The sequence below is a fragment of the Microcaecilia unicolor genome, chromosome 3 (assembly GCF_901765095.1).
Source record: "Microcaecilia unicolor chromosome 3, aMicUni1.1, whole genome shotgun sequence".
NCBI classification, from domain to species: domain Eukaryota; kingdom Metazoa; phylum Chordata; class Amphibia; order Gymnophiona; family Siphonopidae; genus Microcaecilia; species Microcaecilia unicolor.
The window spans coordinates 382,847,880-382,872,980 of NC_044033.1; the positions used below are offsets into that span (position 1 = coordinate 382,847,880).

General features: G+C 41.5%; 1 protein-coding gene across 4 annotated transcripts in view; it reads right to left on the reverse strand.

Annotated features, from left to right (window-relative positions):
• The window catches only part of OTOF (otoferlin), a 762,055-nt gene that overhangs the window by 117,414 nt on the left and 619,540 nt on the right, over positions 1 to 25,101 (reverse strand). For all 4 annotated transcript variants that reach the window (XM_030198653.1, XM_030198655.1, XM_030198656.1 and 1 more), the window contains 6 exons: positions 19,595 to 19,685; positions 19,374 to 19,490; positions 18,668 to 18,820; positions 15,320 to 15,509; positions 14,203 to 14,327; positions 9,433 to 9,567 (listed from right to left, as the gene is read on the reverse strand). In XM_030198653.1, coding sequence (XP_030054513.1) covers positions 9,433 to 9,567; positions 14,203 to 14,327; positions 15,320 to 15,509; positions 18,668 to 18,820; positions 19,374 to 19,490; positions 19,595 to 19,685 — 811 coding nt within the window. The remainder of the gene's footprint in view (positions 1 to 9,432; positions 9,568 to 14,202; positions 14,328 to 15,319; positions 15,510 to 18,667; positions 18,821 to 19,373; positions 19,491 to 19,594; positions 19,686 to 25,101) is intronic.

Below are 25,101 nucleotides of genomic sequence, written 5' to 3' on the forward strand. Positions count from 1 at the left end.
TGGTCTACACCTAACTTAGGCGTAGGCATTTACACCAAGTTTTACTTGGCGTAAATGCCTGGAACTAAATTTAGTCATGCGGACAGGTATTAGGCATGTTCTATAAACTGCACCTAACTTTAGGTGTAGTTTATAGAATATACCTAGGCGTAATTTATCCGGTGCTGACTTTTAAGGCATCATATATAGAATCTAGTCCAAAATGGGATTTGCCAAAAATAATTTTAAAAACTACCCCCTGAACCCCAAGTCTGATCTCAATACACCAAGCAAATTGTGAGCTGTGAGCTTTAATCATCTCTATGATTTATTCACTCACAGACACTGACCAGCTGAATCCAGGAACATTGATTGGGAATGACGCCTCTCTTCACTCCTATGCACTATTTGCAGTAAATGTAATAAACTTCCAAGACGTCAATCACATATCAGCAACTGGACTACTCACCTATTGAAGATTTTTCATAAATAAATACAGTGCAAGGGTGATTTATACATGTTGGCTATACCTCCACTGTTGTAGACATGTTCATTGGACTATTTAACTTTTGACGTGAGCACTTAGACCTGCCAAAAGCCAGTGTAAATACTGGTGCCTAACTAATGGCAGTTGGGCATATAAATGACACTATTCCATAACATCGCAGTGAATTCTGGGAATGCCCCCTAACCCACCTATGCTCCTCCCTTGCCCACTCCAACTTTGCAGTTCTGCGCAAAAGAAATTTGGTGCTCAGTTTACAGAATAGGAGTGTAAGCTAGTTATGAGCGCAACTGCTAATTAGTGCCAATTAGTGCTTGTTAAGGCCAATTAGCAATTATGCTAAGTGCATAACTGATCCTATTCTACACTGGGTACACATTTACATGTCCAACTTTAGGCATCATTTACATAATTGGGAGTTAGCACATGTTATCTATTCATACTTCTTGAGGTGGTGTTAATTGCTCTGCATTACCTGTTAAGTGAATAATGAATGTGCACTAATTCCTTCTATGTTAACTTTAAGGCACAGGTCCCACCCATTCGATGGCCTGAAATGCTAATTTCTACATTAGCTGTTTAACATGGGAATTACCATGTGCTAACAGTTAAAATTGCTGCAGTAACTGTTCATGGAAGCCCAGGTTGCTAGTAAGGAGACAAGTGCAAAATAAAACAGCATCCCTGTAAGTCACTCTCCTAATGGTACCTGCTGCCTTGAGTTCTCAAAACTAAGCAACCACTTTTTCAAATGAGGAACCTTCTCTTTAGCAGGTTCTGTACATTTACATTAATTTTGGAACCAGAAAATCTTTCTGCTCTGAATCTGTTGAATAATCTTTCATAAGCTAGTAAGGCTGAAGCCATAGCCACCATCTTGATACACTCAAACCAAAGCAAACTATTGGTCTACACCAAGCCACGCATAGGTAGTCCTTATTTCTGATAAGCGTTTGCTATTGTTTTGGGTGACTCAATTTGGCAGCAAGCTCTGCCTACTGGCTTCAGGCCAGATAATGGGCCAAGCATGCTCCCACCATCTCCTGCCAATTAAACCTCCTTGGCTGCTAGCATGCTGCAATTCCTACATTAAGCAGCCAATGCAGTTTAGTAAATGAGCCCCATTAAAGCATAGTCAGTTCCACTTGTGTGCCTTTGGCATCTGCCTGTGTGCACACATTAGCCAGATTCTGATTCACTCTCTGTTCAGTCAATCTTACTAGTGGTGGGTATTGTGTACAAAGGTTTGTGGTTGTGTACTTTTTTTTTGCTATGGACCAAAGGGTCATGCACAGTTTAAAACAACACTGCAGATAGCAAATTTGTCTTTTTTTCCCCAATGTACTGTTGTTGGCAGTTACTAAACTTCAGTTTAAGCTCCTCTGCAGTTATTACTCAATCTGCCATTAATATATGAAATAAACTATTTTACCAGTAAATCTATGTCCTAATGTGTTCATTGTGATTTCTTTCATTTTTTACACATTCATAATGCTTGGAAGTCAAGAGAGAGGAGGCTGCTGGAGGGCTTGTTGCTGTCTGGATGTTTGAGAGATCTGCTCTCCGAGGAATGAGCCAACCATCAGTAAACACTGTTTTTGCTTCCAAATATTTATTCCCAAGAAATAACTCTCATGGCCAAACTGCTCTCCTGGTGTCACACAGGGATAGATATTTAAAGTGATTTAAATGACCAGGAGAGCTCCTGGCCATTTAAATCACGTGTGCAGGGTTATCCAGGGATAATGCCGCTGAATATTCCTTCTAACCACTTAGGCTGAAACCAACTGGTTTGTGAGTGAACTGGGGGTGGAGTCTGTGCTCATGCAGTTGTGTCAATATTCAGCACTTAACCGTCTAAGTTAACTGGATAAATGGGACTACATAAATTACAGTCCTGCCTTTATCTGGTTTAGCTTATCTGGTTAAGTTTCAAGTTTATTAAAAAATTGATATACTGCCCATAAGAATGACCTTTTGAGTGGTTTACAACACAATATCACCCTTAACTGGACATGTGCTAGCTACTACTACTATTTAGCATTTCTATAGCACTACAAGGCATACGCAGCGCTGCACAAACATAGAAGAAAGACAGTCCCTGCTCAAAGAGCTTACAATCTAATAGACAAAAAATAAATAAAGTAAGCAAATCAAATCAATTAATGTGAACGGGAAGGAAGAGAGGAGGGTAGGTGGAGGCGAGTGGTTACAAGTGGTTACGAGTCAAAAGCAATGTTAAAGAGGTGGGCTTTCAGTCTAGATTTAAAGGTGGCCAAGGATGGGGCAAGACGTAGGGGCTCAGGAAGTTTATTCCAGGTGTAGGGTGCAGCGAGACAGAAGGCGCAAAGTCTCGAGTTGGCAGTAGTGGAAAAGGGTGCACATAACCAAATATTCAATGTTGATGCCTGGCCGCGGCCAAAAAAAATGCTCACTGGCTGAATATTTATCCCTCAGTGTCTAAAGGTCCAAAAATCATTGCAATGTTCATGGACTCATCTGGTCACTCTTGTTCAGCTCTAGCAGGCAGCATTTCATACATGTTGAAGGATGTTAAATCACTAGTTTTAAACATGAACTTAAACTGTGGGCTTTGATTTATCTACAACTACGTTTGGCCATAATAATACTTTGGAATGGTAGAACCGGGTTCAATAACCTCTTAGAAGTTGTCTTGATGAACTCATGGAAGAAAATGTAGAGAGAAAATGCCATAAATTTGGAATTTTTACACATTCTCCCAGCCCTGCTGGCTATTTTTTTTTACTGCCACAGCATCCACACACATGTAGGGCAGCACATATGATAAACAGAGTGGAGAAATTCAGTGTTAGGAAATACTGCTAGAAGTCTAATGATGCTTAAAAGGAAGAAAACCACAAAGTAAAACAAAACAAAATAAAACAAAACAGAATCCATACATCCAGATTAAGTCTTTTAAGTACAACTGACCACTTAAATTATGATTAATTTGATCAAATATATTGAAATATTAAAGGACAATGAAATGGAAACAGGAAGACAGCCATGTTTCTAAAAGCTTCAAACTTTACTAGATGAGGTATGCTTTAATGTCAATAACCAAAAGGAAGGGCACTACAGACTGTAATTATTGAAATGAAATATTATTAATGTGATTCCAGACAAGACTTAACCATTGGAATTCGATGATTGTATCTGATGTTTTAGAATCCTTTTTATTGACTGCAGATAGATGAAATAGTCTGTAAAGTGGAGGATTGCCTGGCTGGGTGGCTGGGTTCACATCAGGCTCTGCAACTTAGATTAAATAATACACTTTTTGCTTATTTACAAAACAAAGGTTTACTGACTTCTTTTCAGTCTGCGTGGAGGTACCAGTCCTAAATTTTACTTTGAACTTCTTTCATTTATTTTGTCTGAAGAAAAGAAACTTTTATCTTCCCGTCATATTACAAATAACTCTCCTCATGCCCTGTGATCAGTGCTGGATCTATATTTACATCTAACTCTCCTCCAGGATAACAAAGAAAAATCCTACAGCAACCTGCATCAATTGGACCATCCAAGGATATCACAAGCAGAAACCATAAAGTTCATATCTATAATCCGTGAGTTAAAGTTTTATTTTAACTACATAATTATTTCTAAAATACTGAATCTGTTAGATTCCTTAAAACTAAAGTCAACCACCAACTCCCTCTGCATTAAGTTTCCAAAGCAATTCACATAGAAGTACTAAGGACAGCCATTTGTTTCTCTATTGCTGGAAGCCTTTGATCTTTGACTCTCTTTGCTTCTGAAATAAGCTGGATTTACAACTGAAAAACCTCTAGAGATCTGCATTAATTGGAACAAAGATCAGAAACCACCATTACAACTTGTGAGTTAATGTTCATATCTATAACTTATACTATCTCTAAAGCTCTGTTATCTTGCTGAAGCTTCCTCAGCATTAAAACTTCTGAATAATTTCACAGGAATGAAGCACATCTATCTGAGGCATGTCTTTAATGAACAGAAGTGCCTGTTAAATATTAGATACTGGATTTTATAAACCAAATTATCAAGCATTTCCCCTGGCTACATCCCAAGGTATGGTTATGGTCAATGACGTTTCTTTGTCTTACAAATACCTGAACTGCTCTGATCATCTCCTCCTCCCCTCTCCATTGCCTGCAGTAATTCCAAGCCTGCATCTTGAATATATAGTAACATAGTAGATGATGGCAGATAAAGACCTGTACAGTCCATCCAGTCTACCCAACAAGATAAACTCATTATATGTGACACTTTATATGCATACCCAGCCTTGATTTGTCCTTGCCATTTTCAGGGCACAGACCATAGAATTCTGTCCAACACTAGCTTTGCTTCCCAATTACCGATGTTGCCACCCAATCTCAACTAAGCTTCTGTGGATCCATTACTTCTGACCATGTACTAATGTTAGCATTAGCACACAGCCACTTAAAAAAATTACCCTGGGAGAACTTACCACCTCCTATGTAGGTATTGTTAAGGGCTCCAGCATTATGGATATGCTAACCAGTTAGCATGGTGGTAATGTGCACATGTTAGTTGATTACTGCATCCATGCTAATTCTCTGCCCTTGATACACCCTCACAAAAATAATTACCACCGTGGTTAGCTCATTCAAATGGAAAAACTAATGTGAAATGTTTTAGCGTGTCCCATGTTAGGGTCATTTTTGTTGTGTTAGGCATATGTTAGCACCTACAGCAGCTTAGTCAGGTCTTTGTCTGCCATCACCTACTATGTTACTATGCTATGTACTTCTGGAAAAAATCCTTCTATATCTAGAGATCTATTTTATTGCTAACTTTGGCAAAACATGCTGTTATCCCACACAAAAGAGATCCAGATGGAATGTGAAAAGGAGAAGGAAAAATAGTTACATATGTATTTAAAATAGTGAGTTAATGTGAGAGGAGAAATGTTTTCTAGGGTCATTACAGCTGACTGCTCCATTTCATCTATGATGGTGTCTTTTCTAGGATTATCCAAGTTGCAGAAGTCTACCACACATACAACTTTAATAGTATTAGAGGTCAGCAAAATTAATATTCATTTCCAACCATATTTTCCAGCAGCTTAAACAACATTTCTTTTTCTTTTTTCTTTTGTTTTACAGAAAGTTGACAATTGACAATCTAAGTCATATTTCATTTTATGGAGACTGACACTTGATATTGATCAGTTTTCATGATGAATTAATTTAGAGATCTTGTATCATTGATGACTGACAGAACACCTTTAAACAGAACCATAAGAGCAGCATAACAAGCACACTTTGGCCAAACTGTCTGCAAAAGGTGGCAGGGAATCCATTTGCCTGTGCTTAAATTAAAGCAGACAAAAATCAGCACCATGGACAGCCACACACCCACAAACACATACAGGCTGTAAATTTCCATTGCTCCTAAACTTTAATTATTATGGGAATCTGTTGTCCCTCTGGAATCTTAAATTCTCTTTGGGCCGAGATACTGAAACCACTAAAGGCAATCATATGTACATCTCTGCCTGAAGGTTGATTTCCAACTCGCCTGAAAAAGTATTAATTTTTCCCTCTTCTAAAGAACATCACCGGACAGGTTTGTTTTATCCACTTTCTGGCAAGTGTTTAATTTGCCCATTTTTGGCAAATCAATAAAATAAGTGGTGAGTTGACAAATATATTCCTACCTAAATATATTTTTAACATATTAGCTAAGTACCAGTTTGGATTCTGTGCTTAAACTGGATGGACCAGCATATTTGAAAGAACACCTAAAAGCATATGTTCCATCTAGATAACTACGTTCAGCTCAGTTAGAGTTATTAGAAAGTCCATGGGACTCTACAGTAAAGAAAACTGAGGAAGATGTATTTAGTCATGTGGGTCCTAAGTTATGGAATAGCATTCTGTTGGAGCTTAGAAAGTTAGGGGCCCTTTTACTAAGCTGTACCACGGGATGCACTCGTGTGTCCTTTGGTAAGTGCCAAATTAGCACACGTTAATCCGGGCACTAATAATTTTATTTATTTATTTTTGGAAGGGGGTGTGTCAGGAGATACAGAGTGAGCATCCTACTGTGAACAAACTGGTTAGCATAGGAGTACTGCGTGACCTCTTACCGCGTACAAAATAGGTGTTGAAAAGTGCTCATGCTTTTTTAATGGGCACACGTGAATCGCAATATTAGTGCATAGTCATTAATATAAAAAATAGAAAATTGGCCATTTTACTGCTACAATAAAAATGGGACTTGAGCGGGGGCAAACCAGTGCATGCTTGCTAAGGCCAGGTTTTGCTGCAGCTTAGTAAAGGGGCCCCTTAGTTTGTTATGGATCATTACAACAAACCCTTAAAGCTTGTTTTTTAAAATATTTTTAAGTAGGGTTTTTTCCTTTCAATAGTTTGTTTTGGGTAACATTTTTTTATCGTAACTTCTCTCAAAACGTATTTGGGTGAGGCGAGTAATGAAATAATGGTAAACTAAAAGTAAAGTATGGAAATTATCAAATTGTTAGATACCAGTCAATATCAGCCAGTGGTGGTCAGTGCTTTTTAAAATACTGACCGTCACTGGCTATTCAATGCCAGGTCATGTATGGATGCCAGAACTTATTTTGGTCCTGGCTGAATATCGTCTGAGACCTTGCATAAATGAAGTCCACATACCCTGCTCCCTGAGCACCATGTCCTGATCCTCCTCCTGCCCACCTGAGCTCATCTGATCCCCCTTCAGCTCCCCCCCTTTGTGCCACAGAAGGCTCCCCTGGACTTACCTACCACAGACTATTGCTAGAGGTCACAGCAGCCATTTTAGCCTTGAAACTGTGAGGGGCAGAAGTAAGTGGGGTTCACTCCTGGCTCAAGGACCACTAGACTACTAGGGTTGGTAGGTAGTCCCAGGGGGACGTCTGGGGCATGGAGGCAGGAGGATGGATAGGATGTGCTTGGGGTGACAGAAGGGAGGATCAGATGTGGGAGGAGAGGGAGGGGGGACACAATGTGCTTGGAGAGGAACAAGAAGGGAATCAGAAGTGCAATGAGCTTTGGGCCATGACTGACAGCTATGTGGGTGCCAACCAATATTCTATGCTGGTACCAGCATTGCTAAACAGGTAAAGTTAATTCTGCTATCTATGCATTCCTAGATGCTTGGTTAGCTATGCAGTGAATATTTCTGGCACTTGCATAACTCCCCGTTCCTTCTGACTCCACCCTAATGCCCCTCTCCTGCCCACTTTCAACATTGCTGGTTAGTGCCAATATCAAGCAGCACTGCTGATTAAGTGTTGTTGAATATTGGTGGATAGCTGGGCCCAGTGTTTTAAGTGGGCAGGAGTCTTTCCTGCCCACTTAAATCACTTTGAATATTGACCCAATACTTGAACTCTCTTCTTCAATTAAGCAGATTTTCACACCTCTTGACCACCATTCCTCTTAATCCATGACTACAATTGGTTTGAAACAGGACAAGATTGCTGACTGGTAATCCATGAAATACATGAAACTCAGATCAGAAGACTGCAACTTGTCCAAAATACCGCTATCAGGTTATTATTCAGTAAGAAGAAATATGATCATGTGTCTTCTTTCCTCATCTATGAGTAGTAGCTTCCAGTAGCTTACTGGATTCCTTTAACTATCTGGTTATGTCCATCAAGTCTTGCAGTCTGGTCTCCTGGAATTTTCATCTACTCTTCTTTTTCCATAAGCTCCTCATTTTCCTCCCACCAGCAACTTCGTATTTTTGCCTCACATCATCATATTTGGCTTGATGTTCTCAGATGCACCCACTTTGGTGTGATAGCTCCAACATTTTGGCATGATCTCCCACTTTCCCTTAGGATTGAACTCTCATTCCATAAATTCAAGATCATCATAATATTCCAATTCTTCACTCAGGCCTTTTCAGAAGTGTGACTTTTACTTGTTCTGCAGACTGGGTGCATGGTTTATGGCTGACAGCACTGTACCCTATGTTCTCTTCACCCCATTTCTATCTTATTACCTGTTCTAAGATTGTAACCCTTTTTTCAGTTGTACCTTCCTTTTGTTTACCTGTTTATTTTTTTTCTTATCTTTATTTTTCTCTTTGTTGATATGACGTTATAAATCAACTAAACTTGAAATTTGAATATTTAACTCATAAACCAATGAAAGATGTAGCTCATGAATTAAATGAAATTCATAAAGAAAATAAAACAAGTATGAAGAAAAACAGAAAGCATATTGAAGAGTTCACTTTCAAAAAGTTATTATGATCCAAGTGTTGTTCTATAAGCCACACCCTCTCCTATCATTCTGTGGTGTCTTCCTAATACCTGGGCTTGGGCAAAGAAAGAAGAAATGGGTATGAAGCCTGATTTTAAATAGAACATAGAGAAGGGCACTAAGATGTCCTGGCTGGGATGTGGAAAATCCCCACTGTATTTTACAAAGACTCTACCAAATGTGTAGAGATGTGTGGAATGCCTCTCTATAATCTGCAGAGCAGTGATTTAAAAAAGCTGCACGGGGAAAAAGTGCAGCTTTACCTTGGCAGAAGATTTTTAAAATGTCTGCTCTCAATATCCACACATCCCCTGATGCCCTCCCACCAGAAGCATAAGCCCTCCCCTCCTGCCAATCATCTCCAACTACTATATATAGTAGCAAACCACATGAGCCATCAGTGGCAACTCATTTCACATAAGCAACCACAGTGTGGTTTGCTAAGAAAAGTAGGACACTATAAGGAAGTTAAAAGAAGTATGAAATTGTGAGTTTGTTAGTGCTGGGCTGTGTGATAGCTGATTATTGTTGCCTCTGCTATAAGATCTACTCCACTTCATAGAACTGGACTATCTTTGGTTCAGGCACATAGATTTTTGTTGCATGCTGGCCCCTAGGAAATCAATTCCTGGGTATTACCAGACCCTTCCACAGTGTCCCTAGGAAAGAATTCCTTACCACAGTGTCTTGGTCATAGATTTCTATGACAATGATTGGAGGGTCATCTCGCATCTCCTGAGCTTCACCATACAGTTCCACGTTATCAAACACCAGAAGTTGGTCCCAGGTTGGGCACAGCGTCTCATTCAGCACCTAGAAGTGTTACCAAATTAATGACAAATACCAAAAGATCTGTGGTGCAACACTACCGCTTTTGAATATTTTAAAAACCTTATCTTACTCAACTATTACATAAATTCCAATATAAGACAATATACAACAAAGAGAGAACTAGAACAACATTAACAGCAAACAGGGTTTGGCATGGTAAGGGTGAGAGGACAGTCGCACTTTTAACTTTCTATTTAGTTAAAAAACAATTTACCAAATAGCATTTGTGTTATGTTTTTTTCACAGCTATAGCTTGCTGTGCACATCGTGGGGATCTGGAACATATATATGCACAGTTAGAACACCTGATTCTGAACTTCTCTGGTACGTCTTGTGACCCAGCAGCATTGAACAAGACTCCAGAACTAGGGGAATGGGTGAAATATCTGAAAACATTCAGCTCTCTCTAGCAGATGTATTACCACACATAGCTTCTTTTCATCATTTGAATTGTGCCTCCCCATAGCTTTCACTTGACTGAATCAGTGATAATACTGCACACTTTATAGGTCATTGCTTCCCTTTTAAATAAAAGATGTTTGTAAGGTGCAGTGTGATAACATGAATTTATGAGTCTTTGAGAGTTACCATAACACATTTTTCAGAAAACATTGCTTCTGTACAAGCATCAAAGTTCAAATACTCTTGTAGAATTCCATCATCCTTATTATTCTAGAAGCATTGGTATTCAGCCCAGAAACTAAACAATAAAAATATGTACCCAATATAAAGAGATACAATATAAAGAAATCTGTCTGGCCAGACCAAAAGTGCTATTTCATACTTGTGTTCTGCATCTGGGCAGCACTGTAGCATTTCCTTGCTTAAGAATAAAGTACCCAGTCCTTTTAGTGCAAGGCTTCCCAAACTGTGGGTCACAACCCCAAATGGTGTCACAAAACCTGTATTTGAGGTCATGACCTGGGTGGGCTGTAATTAGGTATATTATTGGCCAATACATCTTGGAGTCACATTCTTTCTGTGGCCATGATAATGGGATCATGACCAGAGAAAGTTCGATAAGCACTGCTTTAGCATCTATAACATATTAAGTTAGTTCATAGTCAAGCAACTGGCTCAGTTTTCCTGAATAAAAGGCACTTTTGTCGAGCAACTTTTGTCTCATTGTGGGCACTGACATTCTAGCTGTAGATGTGCCATGAAGACAAAGATGGACACTCTTGAAATGGTGAAAATGCTCTCTGGCAACGTACTCCCTCATTCTGTGGCCTTTTTACAAAGATGCAGAGGAGTGTGGTAGCCGTGTTAGTCCACTCTTAAGGTTATCAATAGAAATCAAACAAAATAAAACATGGAAAAGAAAATAAGATGATACCTTTTTTATTGGACATAACTTAATACATTTCTTGATTAGCTTTCGAAGGTTGCCCTTCTTCCTGAGGAAGAAGGGCAACCTTCGAAAGCTAATCAAGAAATGTATTATGTCCAATAAAAAAGGTATCATCTTATTTTCTTTTCCATGTTTTAATACAAAGGTGCATAAAGGCCTATGCGCTTCCAGTGCACACCAAATTGGCATTACTGCCTGGCTACCATGTGCCCCAGGTGGTAATTCTGAATTTGGCGCATGCTGAAAACACACGGTAGAAAACATGTTCTATTTTCTACCACGTGGCACTTATCTAGTGGTAAAGTGGATGCACGCTGCATGCCTACCACCAGGGTAGTGTGTGAGACCTTACTGCTAAGTCAATGGGATAGCGGTAAGGTGTCAGGGCAAAAAATGGGTGCGCGTTGGTTTTTATTTTGCCGCACATCCATGTTCCAGCCCCTTAAAAAAAAAGGCCCTTTTCCAGGATGTGAAAAAAACTGGCCTGGTGCATGTCCAAACGATACGCTCGCACTGCCTCGGGTCACTTTTTGCCGTGGCTTAGTAAAAGGGCCCTGTTATGACTTGGCACCTAAAATTAAGTGTAATTTGTGTGCTTACATTTATAGAATACTAGCAGTTACCCAGGTAAGTATACACTTGCATTCGTAAGTGATAGGTATACAATTCACTTAAAGCCACACTAGCGTTTTTAGCTTGCAGTAAAAATCAGCATAGGACTATAATGGGCATCTTAGCATTTACTGCCAGCTGATTTTTACCATGAGCTAAAAATGTTAGTGTGGCTTTGTAAAAGACCCCCTTAGTAAATGCAAGGGGGCTTTTACAGGGGAGCAGCATGGATGAGGAATGGGAAGGGCCATAATTTATGTTTGTAAGTTAAGCTAAATCATTGCATTTAAGCGCATATATTTATGCCGGGTATTGTTCAACAGATAAAAGGATAAGAGAGTATGTAAATCTAAAAAAAAATAGAAATCTCTCTCATATAATCTGCAATGTACTATTGCAACACTATATTCCTGTGGAGTGCAAACATGTAAGAAAGGGAAAAAGCTCTGCACCCACAGCTCCACCCAATAGACATTTACAGGGTAAAGAGGATTTAAGTTGGGTCAAAATCTCTTCATCAGCATAAAAAACCCTTTCATACTAAATCCTGCTAAAACTCCACAGAAAGCTATTTTGTAGCTTCATTGTGTGGCCCCTAGTCCTAGTATTTTTGGAAAGAGTAAAAAGCGATTCACGTATACCCGTTCCAGTCCACTCATTATTTTATAGACCTCTATCATATCTCCCCTTAGCTGTCTTTTCTCCAAGCTTAAATAGCAGGCCTATCTTTGACAGTTAAAAAGTTAAGCAGTCAGTGTGAAAATCAGCTTAGCCGGTTAAAGTTTTAGTGGCTAAAATAAATCTATATGTTCAATGCTGGTTGCTGGATATGGCCTGGCATTGAATATCCACGTTTAATGCTCACAGTGGACAACAGATGTGTTGTCCATTGCCAGCTGAATATTGGGCCCAATGTGCTTATATCCCTTAGTGTGCACTATAACCTGTGCTAAAAGAAAGAAAAACATGCTTACCTGAAATAATGCATGTTATTTTGTGTTAGTGTGCATTATTTCATTTTATCATGCAGTACTTTGTATTAGTTCATGCAAAAATTAATGAAAGAGAATGAAATAAAAAAATATACAAACAAAACAAAATGATGAAAACATTTGCCCTGCACAACTCTAGCAAAAGCAGCTGCAGACCGGTGGCATAGCTACAGGGGGCCATAGGGGCCTGGGCCCCCCAAATTGGTTCTGGGGCCCCTGGTTTGGCTGGGGTCTCCAACCCCTGCAGGCTGAAACATTTGTCCAGTGCTGGTCTCCGCTGCATTGCGTGTCATGCTCTTCCCCTCACGTCACGTGCATGCTCGTTTTAGTGAAACTGAGCATGCGCGGCACTTTTTAAAACAAGCGTGTACACGATGTGAGGGGAAGAGCAGGGCAGGCAACGCAGCGGAGACTAGTGTTGGACAAATGCTTTAGCTGGCAGGGGTTGGGGACCCCACCAGCCAAGGTATGTGAGGTGGCAACGGTGGTGGCAGGCTGAGGCAGCAGTGGGGAGGTGGGCCACTTTGGGCTCTGGACCCCCCCACCCCACGTTGAGGTCTGGTACGCCACTGCTGCAGACATTCAGTAGCAGTGTCTGAGGAGTGAGCAGAAACAACTGCCTCTGGAAGCCTCCCTTGAGGAGAGAGTAGCTGAATGTAGCAGAGTTGAAAGGGTATTCTGGCCATGTTTCATAGTTCACTATCAGAGGACTCACTTTAGCTGAACCCCAAAATCAGATGTATACTGATGGCAGGGGAACATCTAGGCTGGCAACTTAAGGTCAACTCTCATTTAATTGGATCATGAATGGTGATAGATTTTGGTTCTGGACTAACATAATGTGTAGGGGTTGGACTGCTTTGTTGTCCTGAGGTTTAGAGGAAACCATTTCACTAAATCGGCACTTCCATACAACTACATCAATGGGGGAATTCTATATATGACACTGAATATTAGGCGCTACTTCCATGCAGAATCTTCAGTGTGGAAAAGCGTTCTAACAGATGCAAGGCACCGAAACAGGGCAGAAATGGCAGATTTGTGTGAAAACACCCTTGCACACCCATTTATAGAATAGCACCTAAACGTTTCCATGTGGATCTGCAAAGGAGGAGTAATGATGGGAGGGACATGAACGGGTCAGGGACATTCCCTTAAGATGTGTGCAATGTTATAGCACTCAACTTGTGTGCCATGATTTACACCTGGTTTCAGCTGGTCTAACGCCTTGTGCTCAAAGTTGAGCATGGATCCCAGCACTACATGCTATTCTGTAAATGGCTCTGATCCTGAAACACCAGTTATAGAATATTGTTCAGTGGCAATTTTTTTCGTTGCCGAATTTTGAGCACCATGTACTGAATCTAACCAAAATGTGTGTTTGCTAACATTTTCTTGGCTATCTAGTATTTACATTGAATCAAGGATTAGTGGTACTACAGAGGGCAGAGGGGTGCCCCATCACAATATATTTATCTTTACTTATAAATGTAGAAGTTCCTTTCCATAATGCTATAGAAGTCCAGGCCAATGTTTTGCTTTGATGTTCTGGGTGTTAGAAGAAAGCACTCCTAACTATTCCTCATTTCTGAACACTGTGAGACCCAGGAACAAGACTGAACAATGACTCATAGATCTCAGGGTAACATCTCAGGATCTTACCTCAGTACACTGGCTCTGAGTGATGAAGAACACCCTGGCGAATGGATCTGAGAGACCGCTGCTATCTGCTGCAAAGAGACTGCGAGCCTGGTACATGTGCGCCCGTAGCTGGAACACCTGCTTCACTGAGAATAGCACAAGGAACCAAAAATGGAGTCAACATCCCATACTGTTATGTGCTAAGATGCACTTCTACTTCTGCTAACATTCTGGCAGGCACTGCTCTATGCTCTGTTCTCTTTCCTATACCAGAACAACCTCCTAAATGTACAGTAGTGTTTAGATCTCTCTTGTTGCTACAATACATTTTCATTGAGAGAACTCAGGATAGAAAACTGGTAAGTGGAGTGGTGAGTGGAGGAGTAGCCTAGTGGTTAGTGCAGCGGACTTTGATCCTGGGGAACTGGGTTCAATTCTCACTGCAGCTCCTAGTGACTGTGGGCAAGTCAGTTAACCCTCCATTGCCCCAGGTACAAAATAAGTACCTGCATATATGTAAACCGCTTTGAATGTAGTTGCAAAAGCCTCAGAAAGGCGGTATATCAAGTCCCATTTCCCTTTCCCTAAAGTGTTGCTGAGATGTTCTGACATGTAAAGGATGTGTGGCTAAGAAAAAAATCATTTCATATCCTCCCACTTGGGCTTGACACCTCATAGTTGATTAATAAGTTTTGCAAATGACCTGGGGAACAAGATAAAGCATTTGTCTCACACTGGGATGCTCCGAGTCCCTGCCTTCACATAGAAAGAATGGAGACTAGAATACGAATCATAAGAAATAATAGGAATGACATAAATAAGAGAGATAAAGTGGAAAATCAAGATTATAGAACTGTCCTACTGCCAATGGGGCTGCTTAATTAGGTCAAGATAGCTTTACCATGCCCCCATTCTCCTCTCACATTCTATAAAAGACAAACTAGTGGTTAGAGCACCAGGCTGACAACCAGGAAGACCTGGTTCAAACCCCATTGCTCCTCCTTGTGATATTGGGCAAGTTGCTTAACCTTCCATTGCATTAGATACAAACTGAATGTAACGTGACCTGAGCCATTACAGAAAAAAGCGTGAGCTACATCCAAATAAATAAATAATAATAAATAAACAATTCTCTTACTTGTGTAGATGAGGCTGATAGGTGGAAAGGACTGAAGGCCTTGACCCTTCATTGCTTTGTTTTCCTCAAATCCACAGGGAAGGCCACAGAGAAAATCTCTGCGCTGTTTGTTGAGGCCTAGCCACAAATAGACCTCCATCTTTGCCTGCACCGTCCAGCCTGCAGGCCCAAACCCTTTTTTACCAGGCAGCTGAGGATAAAAAATAGTTTACATTTCTACCACTTGCTGTATCAAAGATGTTTGTTTTTTTTATCAGGAAAAATAAATAAACATGGGTCTCTCAAACCTACATATTTTCAATGTTTCACATAGATCTAAAACATAAAACAAAGGTGCCACATTTTAATAACTGTGTTGCCCAATTTTCTATACAGTATATAACAGAATATCATAATGCACCTTCCATGTAGCTACAAGAGGAATATTCTAAATCCTTGATCTAGAGTACTGCCAGTCAAAGCTAATGAAGGGATGGTCTGTTTTGGAAATTTAGCCAATGGAATGAGAGCCTTAGGTTTTGGAGAGAAGTATAAAACCCAGAGTCTAGGGAGGAACCTTGTCCTTTCCTCCTCCAGAAGGGTTCCAGTAGAGAGAAAGATGTAGTATGAAGCGTGGTACGTTTCCCACTTTGGGACTCAGCAAAGCCTTTAGGAAGAGGGAGCATATTATAGTAACACTAATTCTTATAATTCAGACAACAAGAAGCCTACCAATAAATATGCAGCACCACAAATATTACATTGAGCCCGAGAACACCAATGCAACTACTACTAGGAAAACTGATCAAGTGGATCTGCTATAGATCTCTATACAGAAACTAGATGCCAATAGAATATCACAACTCATCACACTCAAAACATAGACCCTCAACAAATACATAACAAGGGATTGCAAATTAGAAATTGAAATATGAAGCAAAACTGAACTGGAAACCTCAAAAAGTCAAATTCAGCATGCATCACAACACTGGAGAAATAAAAACAGAAATACATATCCTCTTGTACTGAACAAAATAAAAAGACACCCACTGTGCACATTTCTCAAAGCAGACATACTTCTGTTAATAAATTCAAGATAAAATACACATTTCTACTTTTGTTTTCTGTATATTTATTTTTACAGTTGAATTGGTCCCAATCTCTGTTGTCTGCTTTTCTCTGTCTGCTAGCTCTCTTTCCAGTATCTGCTGTCCCATTTGCCATTTGTCCTCTCTCCTTTTGTATTATTCCATTCCCTCCCTACATCCGCCTGACATATTGATCCTACCTTTTAGCTGTTTCATCTATTTCTTTCTTTTGTGCCTCTCTAACCATTCAAATTTCATCCTTCTTTTCAAACTCCAGTCCTCAATCTCCCTTTTAACTTTTAACTTTTCACCTAGCTATCAAACTTTACATCTCCTTTTCTCAGCTCTTGACCAGCCCATCTTCCCTAGCTCTATCATTTCCCTGACCTCTTATTCCCTTTTGTCTTTCACCTGCTCTGCATTACTACACATTTACTCTCTATATTAAACACCCTCATCATCATCTCCCTGCCAAACATCTATTGACCATTCCACATGGTTCCACAACATCCAGCATTTTATTTATTTATTTTATTTCTAGGTGCTCGATATACCTCTTGGGGTCCATACATGGCAATTGCAGGTTTACAATAAAATCAAATCTGAAGGGGAATGAGACAAAAGGGAGGGAGAGACAAAGTATTGGAGATCAACCAAAGGCCTTCCTTCACCCTTCAGTCCAACATCTCTCCATTGCTTCATCCTTCCTCTCCAACTCATGGTCCAGCATCTACCCTCTTTCTTTTCCTGTCTCTCCTCTCTGCCCCCTTACAGTCCAGCACCTCCATTCTCTCTCTCTCTCTGCCCCCTTTTTAACCCAGCATCTCCACATATATACACTCTCTTTCTCTCTCTGCCCTCCCTTGCAGCTCAGCAGCTCCACGCTCTCTCACCCTTGTAGCCTAGCATCTCCACATTCTCTCCCCAATCTCTCTCATCCCTTGTTAAGCAGTAGCTTCCTATCCCTCTCCCCCTTCCTCCCCATGCTCCAACATCTCACATACCTGGCTTCTGCCATCACCACCACCATCTTTAGAAAGGTGAAAGCAGCACAGGAGCTTGGAGCTTATGCTTCAGTTCTGACATCCCCACCAAAAGGAAGTTGCATCAGAGGGTGTGGAGATGTTGGATGTGCTGCTCTTTTATGCAGAAGACTTCAGGAGAACTCCTTCTGCTGGTGTTGTTGTAGCTGAGTACAGAAGCACTCCTGATGCTAATGTCATCAGGATTGCATCAGAAGAGTGGAGCACCAGTGCCTATGAAGCCAGCAGTCCAGTAGTAGCACTCAGGCCCAGGCTTTGTGCTCTTCTTGCAGGAGCACTTCTGCTTCTGGTGCCCCCATGGCTGAGTACAGCAGCGGTCTTGCTGCTGATTACGTTATGTTTGTGACTAAAGAATGAAGAGCTTAGTCAACATCTGCTGCTTCCATAGGCACCAGTGCTGCACTTTTCAGCCATGATCCTGCTGATACCAGCAGCAAGAGCAGTCCTGTACTCAGCCATGGTGAAGAGAACAAGGTATGCTGCTGACCTGCAATACACTTCCTTGTGCTTTGTGACACACAGGTTGAGAACTGCTGCATTAGTCCAATTTAAAAGGTAGCTCCACTAAAAATTTTTGTTGACCTATATTTTTGCTGTCCTGGGTGTAACCACAAGTTCATTGATGATTAATTGGATGACTGATTACTTGCTAGGAAGTGCTAGCAGCTTTAGAACCTGCTTCAGAAAGCAAAGAGGGCAGTAGAGGTGGCTTGCCATGTACCAGCTTTATAACATGGTTCTTTCTGAGCTTAATTAGGAGTTCTGAGAACTTATGGTGCAGAATAATATTCAGCTGGTGGTACAGAATACCAGATAGGTAAGCTTTGGTAAGCTCACTCTGTGTGAGGTCCTCAATGCGGATGGTCCTGAAGCTGAGGACTAGATGTTGGCCAGGTGTGTTCTTGAGCTGGCAGGAGGAAGCTAGCTAGAAGGTAGGTAGATTTCAGAGGGAGGGAGGTGTTTCTTTATATGTACTTTCTTTAAATAACTACTATGCTGTCTATATTCCTGCTGCCTGACTGTAACTAATGTAAATAAATCATCACAAGATTAAATCTGCACCAAATTTCAGTGTTTCTGGGGTGCTCTTTGCTGCCTCCAATAACCAGAAGAAAAGAGGATCCACACAGGGCAAGCGGTGCCCCCATCATTAAAATCAAATTGCTGCAATTTGTAGACAATTCTAGCTGCTAAAATCATTATGCACGTTGCCACCTGCCATTGCTGAAGAGGCTTACCCTGAGGAAGACAGTTTTCACTTTGCCACAGTCTTTGCCCATTTCTTCATCCACAATAGAGTAGAGGATGTCTTTGGAAGGAATTCGGGCATAAGCAATGCGCTTGTTGTTGCTCATCATCCAGATGAAGATGTCAGGAATACTGTGCTGTGGCTGAGAGACACCAGAGGAAGAGACATGAGTGATGGAGACACAAGAGACAGGCAAACAAAAAAATGATATACAACACAAACAGATATGAGAGGCAAACAAATGTGAGAGGTATAAGAAACAGACATGCATGAAATGAGTCATAAAGACACACGAGAGGGTAAGAAGATGAAAAGCAGGACAGATAAAGACATGAGAGAAGTTGTTGGATGAATTATGATGCTGCTCTACTCTTCACTAATATGTGATTTAAAGCTTATTTTTATATTTGCTACTAATTGGGTTTCTGCCAGGTTCATGTGACCTGGATTGGCCACTGTTGGATGAAGGATTCTGGGCTAGGTGGACCTTTGGTCTGACCCAGTATGGCTATTCTTATGTTAAATACATCAGATGTAAGTTATTCATGCCATGTTCTCCTCATACCCTCAAAATGTGGATGCCTCAATCCCACTCCATCACATACAAATGTCATTTGTGCCTAACAAGATCTTAGCTCCATCTGTGGGAGCTCAGTGGAGACTGTTTATGGTAGGAGGATGAGTCTCATGCACACCTCATCTGCCAGGAATCGCAGCTTCTGCAGGAAGTTCTGCACCAGTTTCAGCTTGTCCCTCACTGTATTCTTCTTCACCTGTGATCGCATGCTTTTTGCCTGGGATGCCATATTCTCCTGAAACAGACACCCAAAGGCCAGAGTCAGAGATGCCCAAACATCACAAAATGTTACAACATTTTTCCTCTCCCTTTTAATTTCCTATCCACCCAAACCCTTACCAGTTCTCGCATGCAGGATTTGAGTCTCTCTCTGTCCAGTCTTGTCCTTCCATTCTGGTTCTGGTCCTTGTTGGCAAGAGTCACATAACGCCTGAAAGATATGACCAAGCATCATCTCTCTGTGTGGATTCTGTCAGGTGAAAACCTAACTCTAGAGACAATGATGGACTTTGCTTCTTGCACTGTAGGAACCTAAAATATATAAACCTGCTTATGCTTTCAGGTCTGAGGGATCTCAGTTATTACACATTTCCATCTTAGTGCCAAAACCTGAAGTTGTGTTTTCAGTCTGGTCTGCTCTATAGAATTGACTAAGTTGCTGACAGAATTAAGATTGATTGAGGCATTGGGTACATTCAGGATGACAATAAAAGTTTATTTGTTCAATAAGGCCCTTTCTTTTTAAATTATGTGAGTTAATACACTGGTTAAAATATGGAGCAGTTAAGGTTTGAGAATTTTATCTACTGCATAAATTGTTTATGTCTAGTAGAATGTTTATGTTTGTTTATGTGTATTCAATGCTTGATATACCACCTGTCAGGCAAAATCAAAACAGTTTATAAATATAAATATTAAAAAGGAAATTGAAAAGAACTACAGTTCCATGATAGGACAGATGAAATCAAAGGAGAGATGGAGGAAAGAGGGGAAAAAAGATAGCAAGGAGAAGCTTGGTGATCATTCCTGACCAGCAGGGTCTAAGAACCCGCACAGAAGGCTAATGAGAAAGAAACTGGGAAGCCAGTGATAGTCTGATGTGCTTCTGTCCAAACGATAGCCTCTACCTACTTACTGTACTGGATGAATCTTTCCTGGTTAGTGTTTTTATTTCCTTGGATTCTACTGTCCTATCCATAAACTGAACACTGATTAACTTTTCTTTTATACGATTCTCCTATAGTGTCTGTAACACATGAACCTCTTTGATTATAACATCACCTTGTATTTGTTTCATCATCGAAGGCGACTAATGCCTCATGGTACAATGTAAGCCACATTGAGCCTGCAAATAGGTGGGAAAATGTGGGGTACAAATGTAACAAACAAATAAATAAATAAAAAATAAATGGTGTTCCTCTCCTTTTCTCATTTTTTAAAAATTGTAAACTGCTTTGTTGTGTTTGCCATGAAGAGCGGTATATCAGGTGCCTTAAACCATAAACCATAACCCTTAGTACATCAGTGTACACAATTTGTGATGGACATCAGAATGCCTCAATTGTTTTGTGAGAGAACAATTAAAAATGACATGCCTATGTTGGGTCAATTATGTGTGACTCCTACAACATTGCTTGTCTTCTTTTGACCTTCTCCATTTTTGTTTTGTCAAATGATTTCCCAATGTCACAAAGAACTGGAATGGGATTTGAACTGGGCTCTCTGGTTCTCGGCACACTGTCATTGCCCATGGAATTTTTGGAGTCCGGTTAAGTCGTTTCTTCATGGTCTCCAGCACATACAGCCTGTGAACTGAAATTATGCTATGCTCTATTTTTTCCCAGTTCAATTCAATCTAAAAGCACAAATGCAATCCATGTTGCCTCAATAGAGCTCAAGGCAGATTATAAAACCCTGATCTATTTCATGATAAAACAGAGCAGCCTGGGCACATCTTAATTATACATGATTGACAGGTAATGCCTCAATTAGTAAACTATTTCACTGTCTACCCTTCTCACAGAACAACCCCAACTCTCCTAATATAGCAACATAATAGCATAGTAGATGATGGCAGAAAAAGACTGAAATGCTCCATTTAGCCTTCCAAGCAAGGTGTATAGAGATCCCTAAAGTTCTGCTTTAAAAGAATGGCAACAATATTCAGTGGCACTATTAAAATATTGTACTTTGACTTTTGTACCCTTGCTGTTTAAAGAACAAGGGGAGGGCTCTCCTAACCAATGAGGAGGAGACCCCTTTGGGAGGAAAACTGGGACTGGTTTAAACCCTAGCCCCATTTTATTTCTATTTCTTTGGTTCCTGATTCCCTCACCATTGCACCACTCTGTAAATGGGATCAAGGTCTTTGGTTAGCCCAGTCATTGTACCAGAAGTGGCATAAAAGTAGTGAGAAGTGACAAGGATTGGGTGCTCTGTCTGCTCTGTCTCTGTGTGCTGCTGAGTTCTGGTAGGAACATTGTTTATGTTTATTCCTATGTTAGCTTTAAACCTTTGATTACAGTATAAGCCCTGCTTCTTTCTGATGTGAGTGTTGTTAGTAGCCCTTCTCTTTAGCCTGCTTTAACTCTTTGTCTGCTGTGGTTGTCTCCTAGGTCCTGTAAACATTGCTTCTTTTCTGTCAGGTGTATGTAAAGGCCGCTTTCCCTGTTTACTTGCTTTTCCCTTTGTCTCTAGTGTCTGTTATTTGACTCTGTGGCACAGCCTTGTGTGTGGTTTCCCTTGACCCTTGAGTGCTGAGTGGCACAGACCTATGTATTCCTATAGTGGTGTCACGGTTGTGCCGTGCCCTTACGTTCAGGCCTACTGTTTTTCTGTATCTAGCTCTCTGACCTCTCCAGTCTGCCTTTTTCCCTTTTGTTGTTCTTCCTGTAAGCCAAGCCTCACTTTGGTCTTCCTGTTTCAGCTTCATTTCCTGTTGTTGTTCTTCCTGTTAGCCAATGGTGTCCCTGAAGCCAAGCCTCACTTTGGTCTCCCTGCTTCTGATTCATTTCCTACTTGTGCCATCATCAGCCTACTCCTTTGTAAGGACCTAGGGAGCTTTCCTACGTTGCCTTTGCAAGAGGTCTCTTAATCTTGTGTTACCTGTTTAGAACATTTCCCTGCTTGGCTTTGTTCTTGAGAATCTTGCTCCTGAAGGTCTGTTCTGTGTTTCTTTGAGTCTTGTGTTTCAATGCTTTGCTTTGTTTCTGTGTGTTTTGCTTTCGTACCTTGATCCTGAAAGCCTGGGTCTAGAGCCACACCCAGCCCTTGGTGTCTGTATCTGTTTGACTCTACCTTTGGCTCCTGCTTTTAGTCTAGTCCTGCTTTTGACTCTTGCTATAGTTAAGCTCTGTGTTTAAGCCAAGCTCTGTTCCTGTTTTCCCTGTTCTGTTTCCAGTGTGTGTAGTTCTTGTCTGTTAATTCTGAGAGTCTGTAGAAGCCAGCATCGTCCCTGATTAGTTCACTGCTATGCACCTGTGTCTGCTGCCTCTCAGTCTGCCTGGCCTTTCCCTTTCCAGCTGTGGGTGCTGGTAAGCACATTGCTTCTTTGTTTGTTTGTCTTCCCCTAGTCTGCTTAATCCTTTGTCTGCTGTGTTTGCACCCTGGCTCTTGAGCTCTGTTTCGGCCAAGTTCTGTTCCTGTGTGTGTTTGAGACAGGTTCTGTTCCTGCTCTATGTTTGAGCTAGTTCTGTCCCAGTTCCCTACTAAGCCAAGTCCCTTCAGTATCTTGTTCCAGCCAAGCCAAGTCCCTTTCAGTATCCTGTTCCAGCCAAGCCCGTTACAGAATCCTGTTCCAGCCAAGCCAAGCCTATTCCAGAATCCTCTTCCAGTCAAGCCAAGCCCATTCCAGAATCCAGTTCAAGGATCCTGTTCCAGCCAAGTCAAGCCTGTTCGAGAATCCTGAATCCTGTTCGAGAATCCTGAATCCTGTTTGAGAACCCTGAATCCTGCTCCAGCCAAGTCTGTTCGGGAATCCTGAATCCTGTCCCTGCCTTGTTTATTGACTTGCTTCTGTTATTCTTGTTGCCTAGCTCCTACCCTGTCTTGCCTGTCTAGTTGTGCTTTGTCTTGTCTCTTTCAGTCTAGTCCTGTCCGGGTCCAGCCCTTGCCTTTTCCTTGTCTTGTCCTTTTCTGGACCCAGTTTTAATCTACTTCCATGTTTTGCCTTGTCTTGCATTTCTGGGTCCCAGTCTCAGTTTTAATCCAGTTCTGAGTCTTGCCTTGTCCTGTCTCGGTTCCAGTTCTGGCCCTTTGCCTTCTTTTCCTTGCCTCGTCTGGATCCGGTTCTTATGTTGTCCATTGTGTTTAGGTACCTCTGTCCTGCCTTGTTGAGTCTGTTTGTTTCTCCTAGTCCAGTCTGTTCTGATTCCTGCCTGTGTCAGGCCAGGTGATTTGTCTGCCAAAGCTCTGGCTTTGGTCCAAGGGCTCACCATTCCTGACAGTTGTGACAAGTGGCTTCCCTTAATTCTTGAGTGCTGTGTAGCACAGCCTTGTGTATTCCTATAGGCAGGGGTGTGCTGGTAAATTTTTAACAACAGGCTCTTTCTCCGGACGTAGCCAGCTCTGCAGTTGGAAGGGCCAGGGGTGGTGGGGGGGAGGGGGGAGCGACACTTTCCTCTCTCTCCTCCCTCCCATCGTGCGGGCACACTAGGCATACCTTTGCTGGCAGCCAATAAATGGACTGTCACCACTCCCTACGTCTTGCTCTGAGCAGCATGCTGGAACTTCTCTCACATGCTCGAGAAGTCCCAGCCTGCTGCCCAGAGCTGGAAACAAGGAGCGGGGAGCAGCAGTAGTCTATTTACTTGGCTGGAAGGGCTCAGCATCCCCACCAGCAAAGTAAAAGATAATTCAGCAGGGGGCCCAAGCCCACATTTTGGGAGCCAGTTGTTAAAGTAGCCATGGAGGGCCCTACTTTAACAACTGGCTCCCAAAATTCTTAAAAACTTAACAACCGGCTCTTGCGAGCCTATGAGAGCCTGCTCCAGCACACCACTGCCTATAGGTGGCTTTCCCTTTCCCTTGGGTGTTGTGTGGCACAGCCTAGTGTATTTGTGTGCTGTGTGGAACAGCCTAGAGTGTTCTTGTGGAGCTCCACTCCTATAAAGTCTGTGTCCCATTCTGTCCTTGTCTTTCTCTTCCCCTGGTCATAGCCTGTACCTGCCAGATTCTTGTTTGTTGCCCTTCCCTTGTGTCTAGCTAGTGCTGTATGCGTTGCATGTGCTCCAGTCCCTCCTGGGACCCTTCGATTGTTCTTTTTCCCTTCCCTAGTGTGTGACTCGGTTCCAGATCGGCCCAGAGGCCTGTACGCTTGGACTCTGAATGAGTGGGTTCCCGTTTGGCTGTTCAGCCTGCCTGAGTGGTCTATCTCCCTTTTCTGCTGGTGCTGGTTGAGTGTCCTGAGTGTGCGGGGCTTTGTGGCTGTGAGTTTGCATAGTGCCTGTTTGGTCCACCCTAGACCTTGGCCAAGATCCCTCCTAAGCCTCGGCCTAGGCTCAAGGGCTCATGAACGGATTAACACACTGCTATAGAAATGTTCTCTTAATGCCTGTAGCAAATACAATCTACTCACTCTACATCTGGACTAGCTTGTTGCACACCTTGCAACTAAGACCAGTTCCACATACCTTATTCAACTATACATACCTGTATGCAATATTTAAACTGCTTTGGTTGTACCACAGAAAGGTGGTATATCAAGAATCTAATAATAATAATTGGGTTGATAGTCAAAGCAATTTAACTGGCCATAAATGGTTCCTGGCATTAACTCGCCTGTTTGGGGCTAACTGCTAATTTTCAGTGGCAAGTGTTTAGTGCCACTGAAAATAACCAGAGTCACA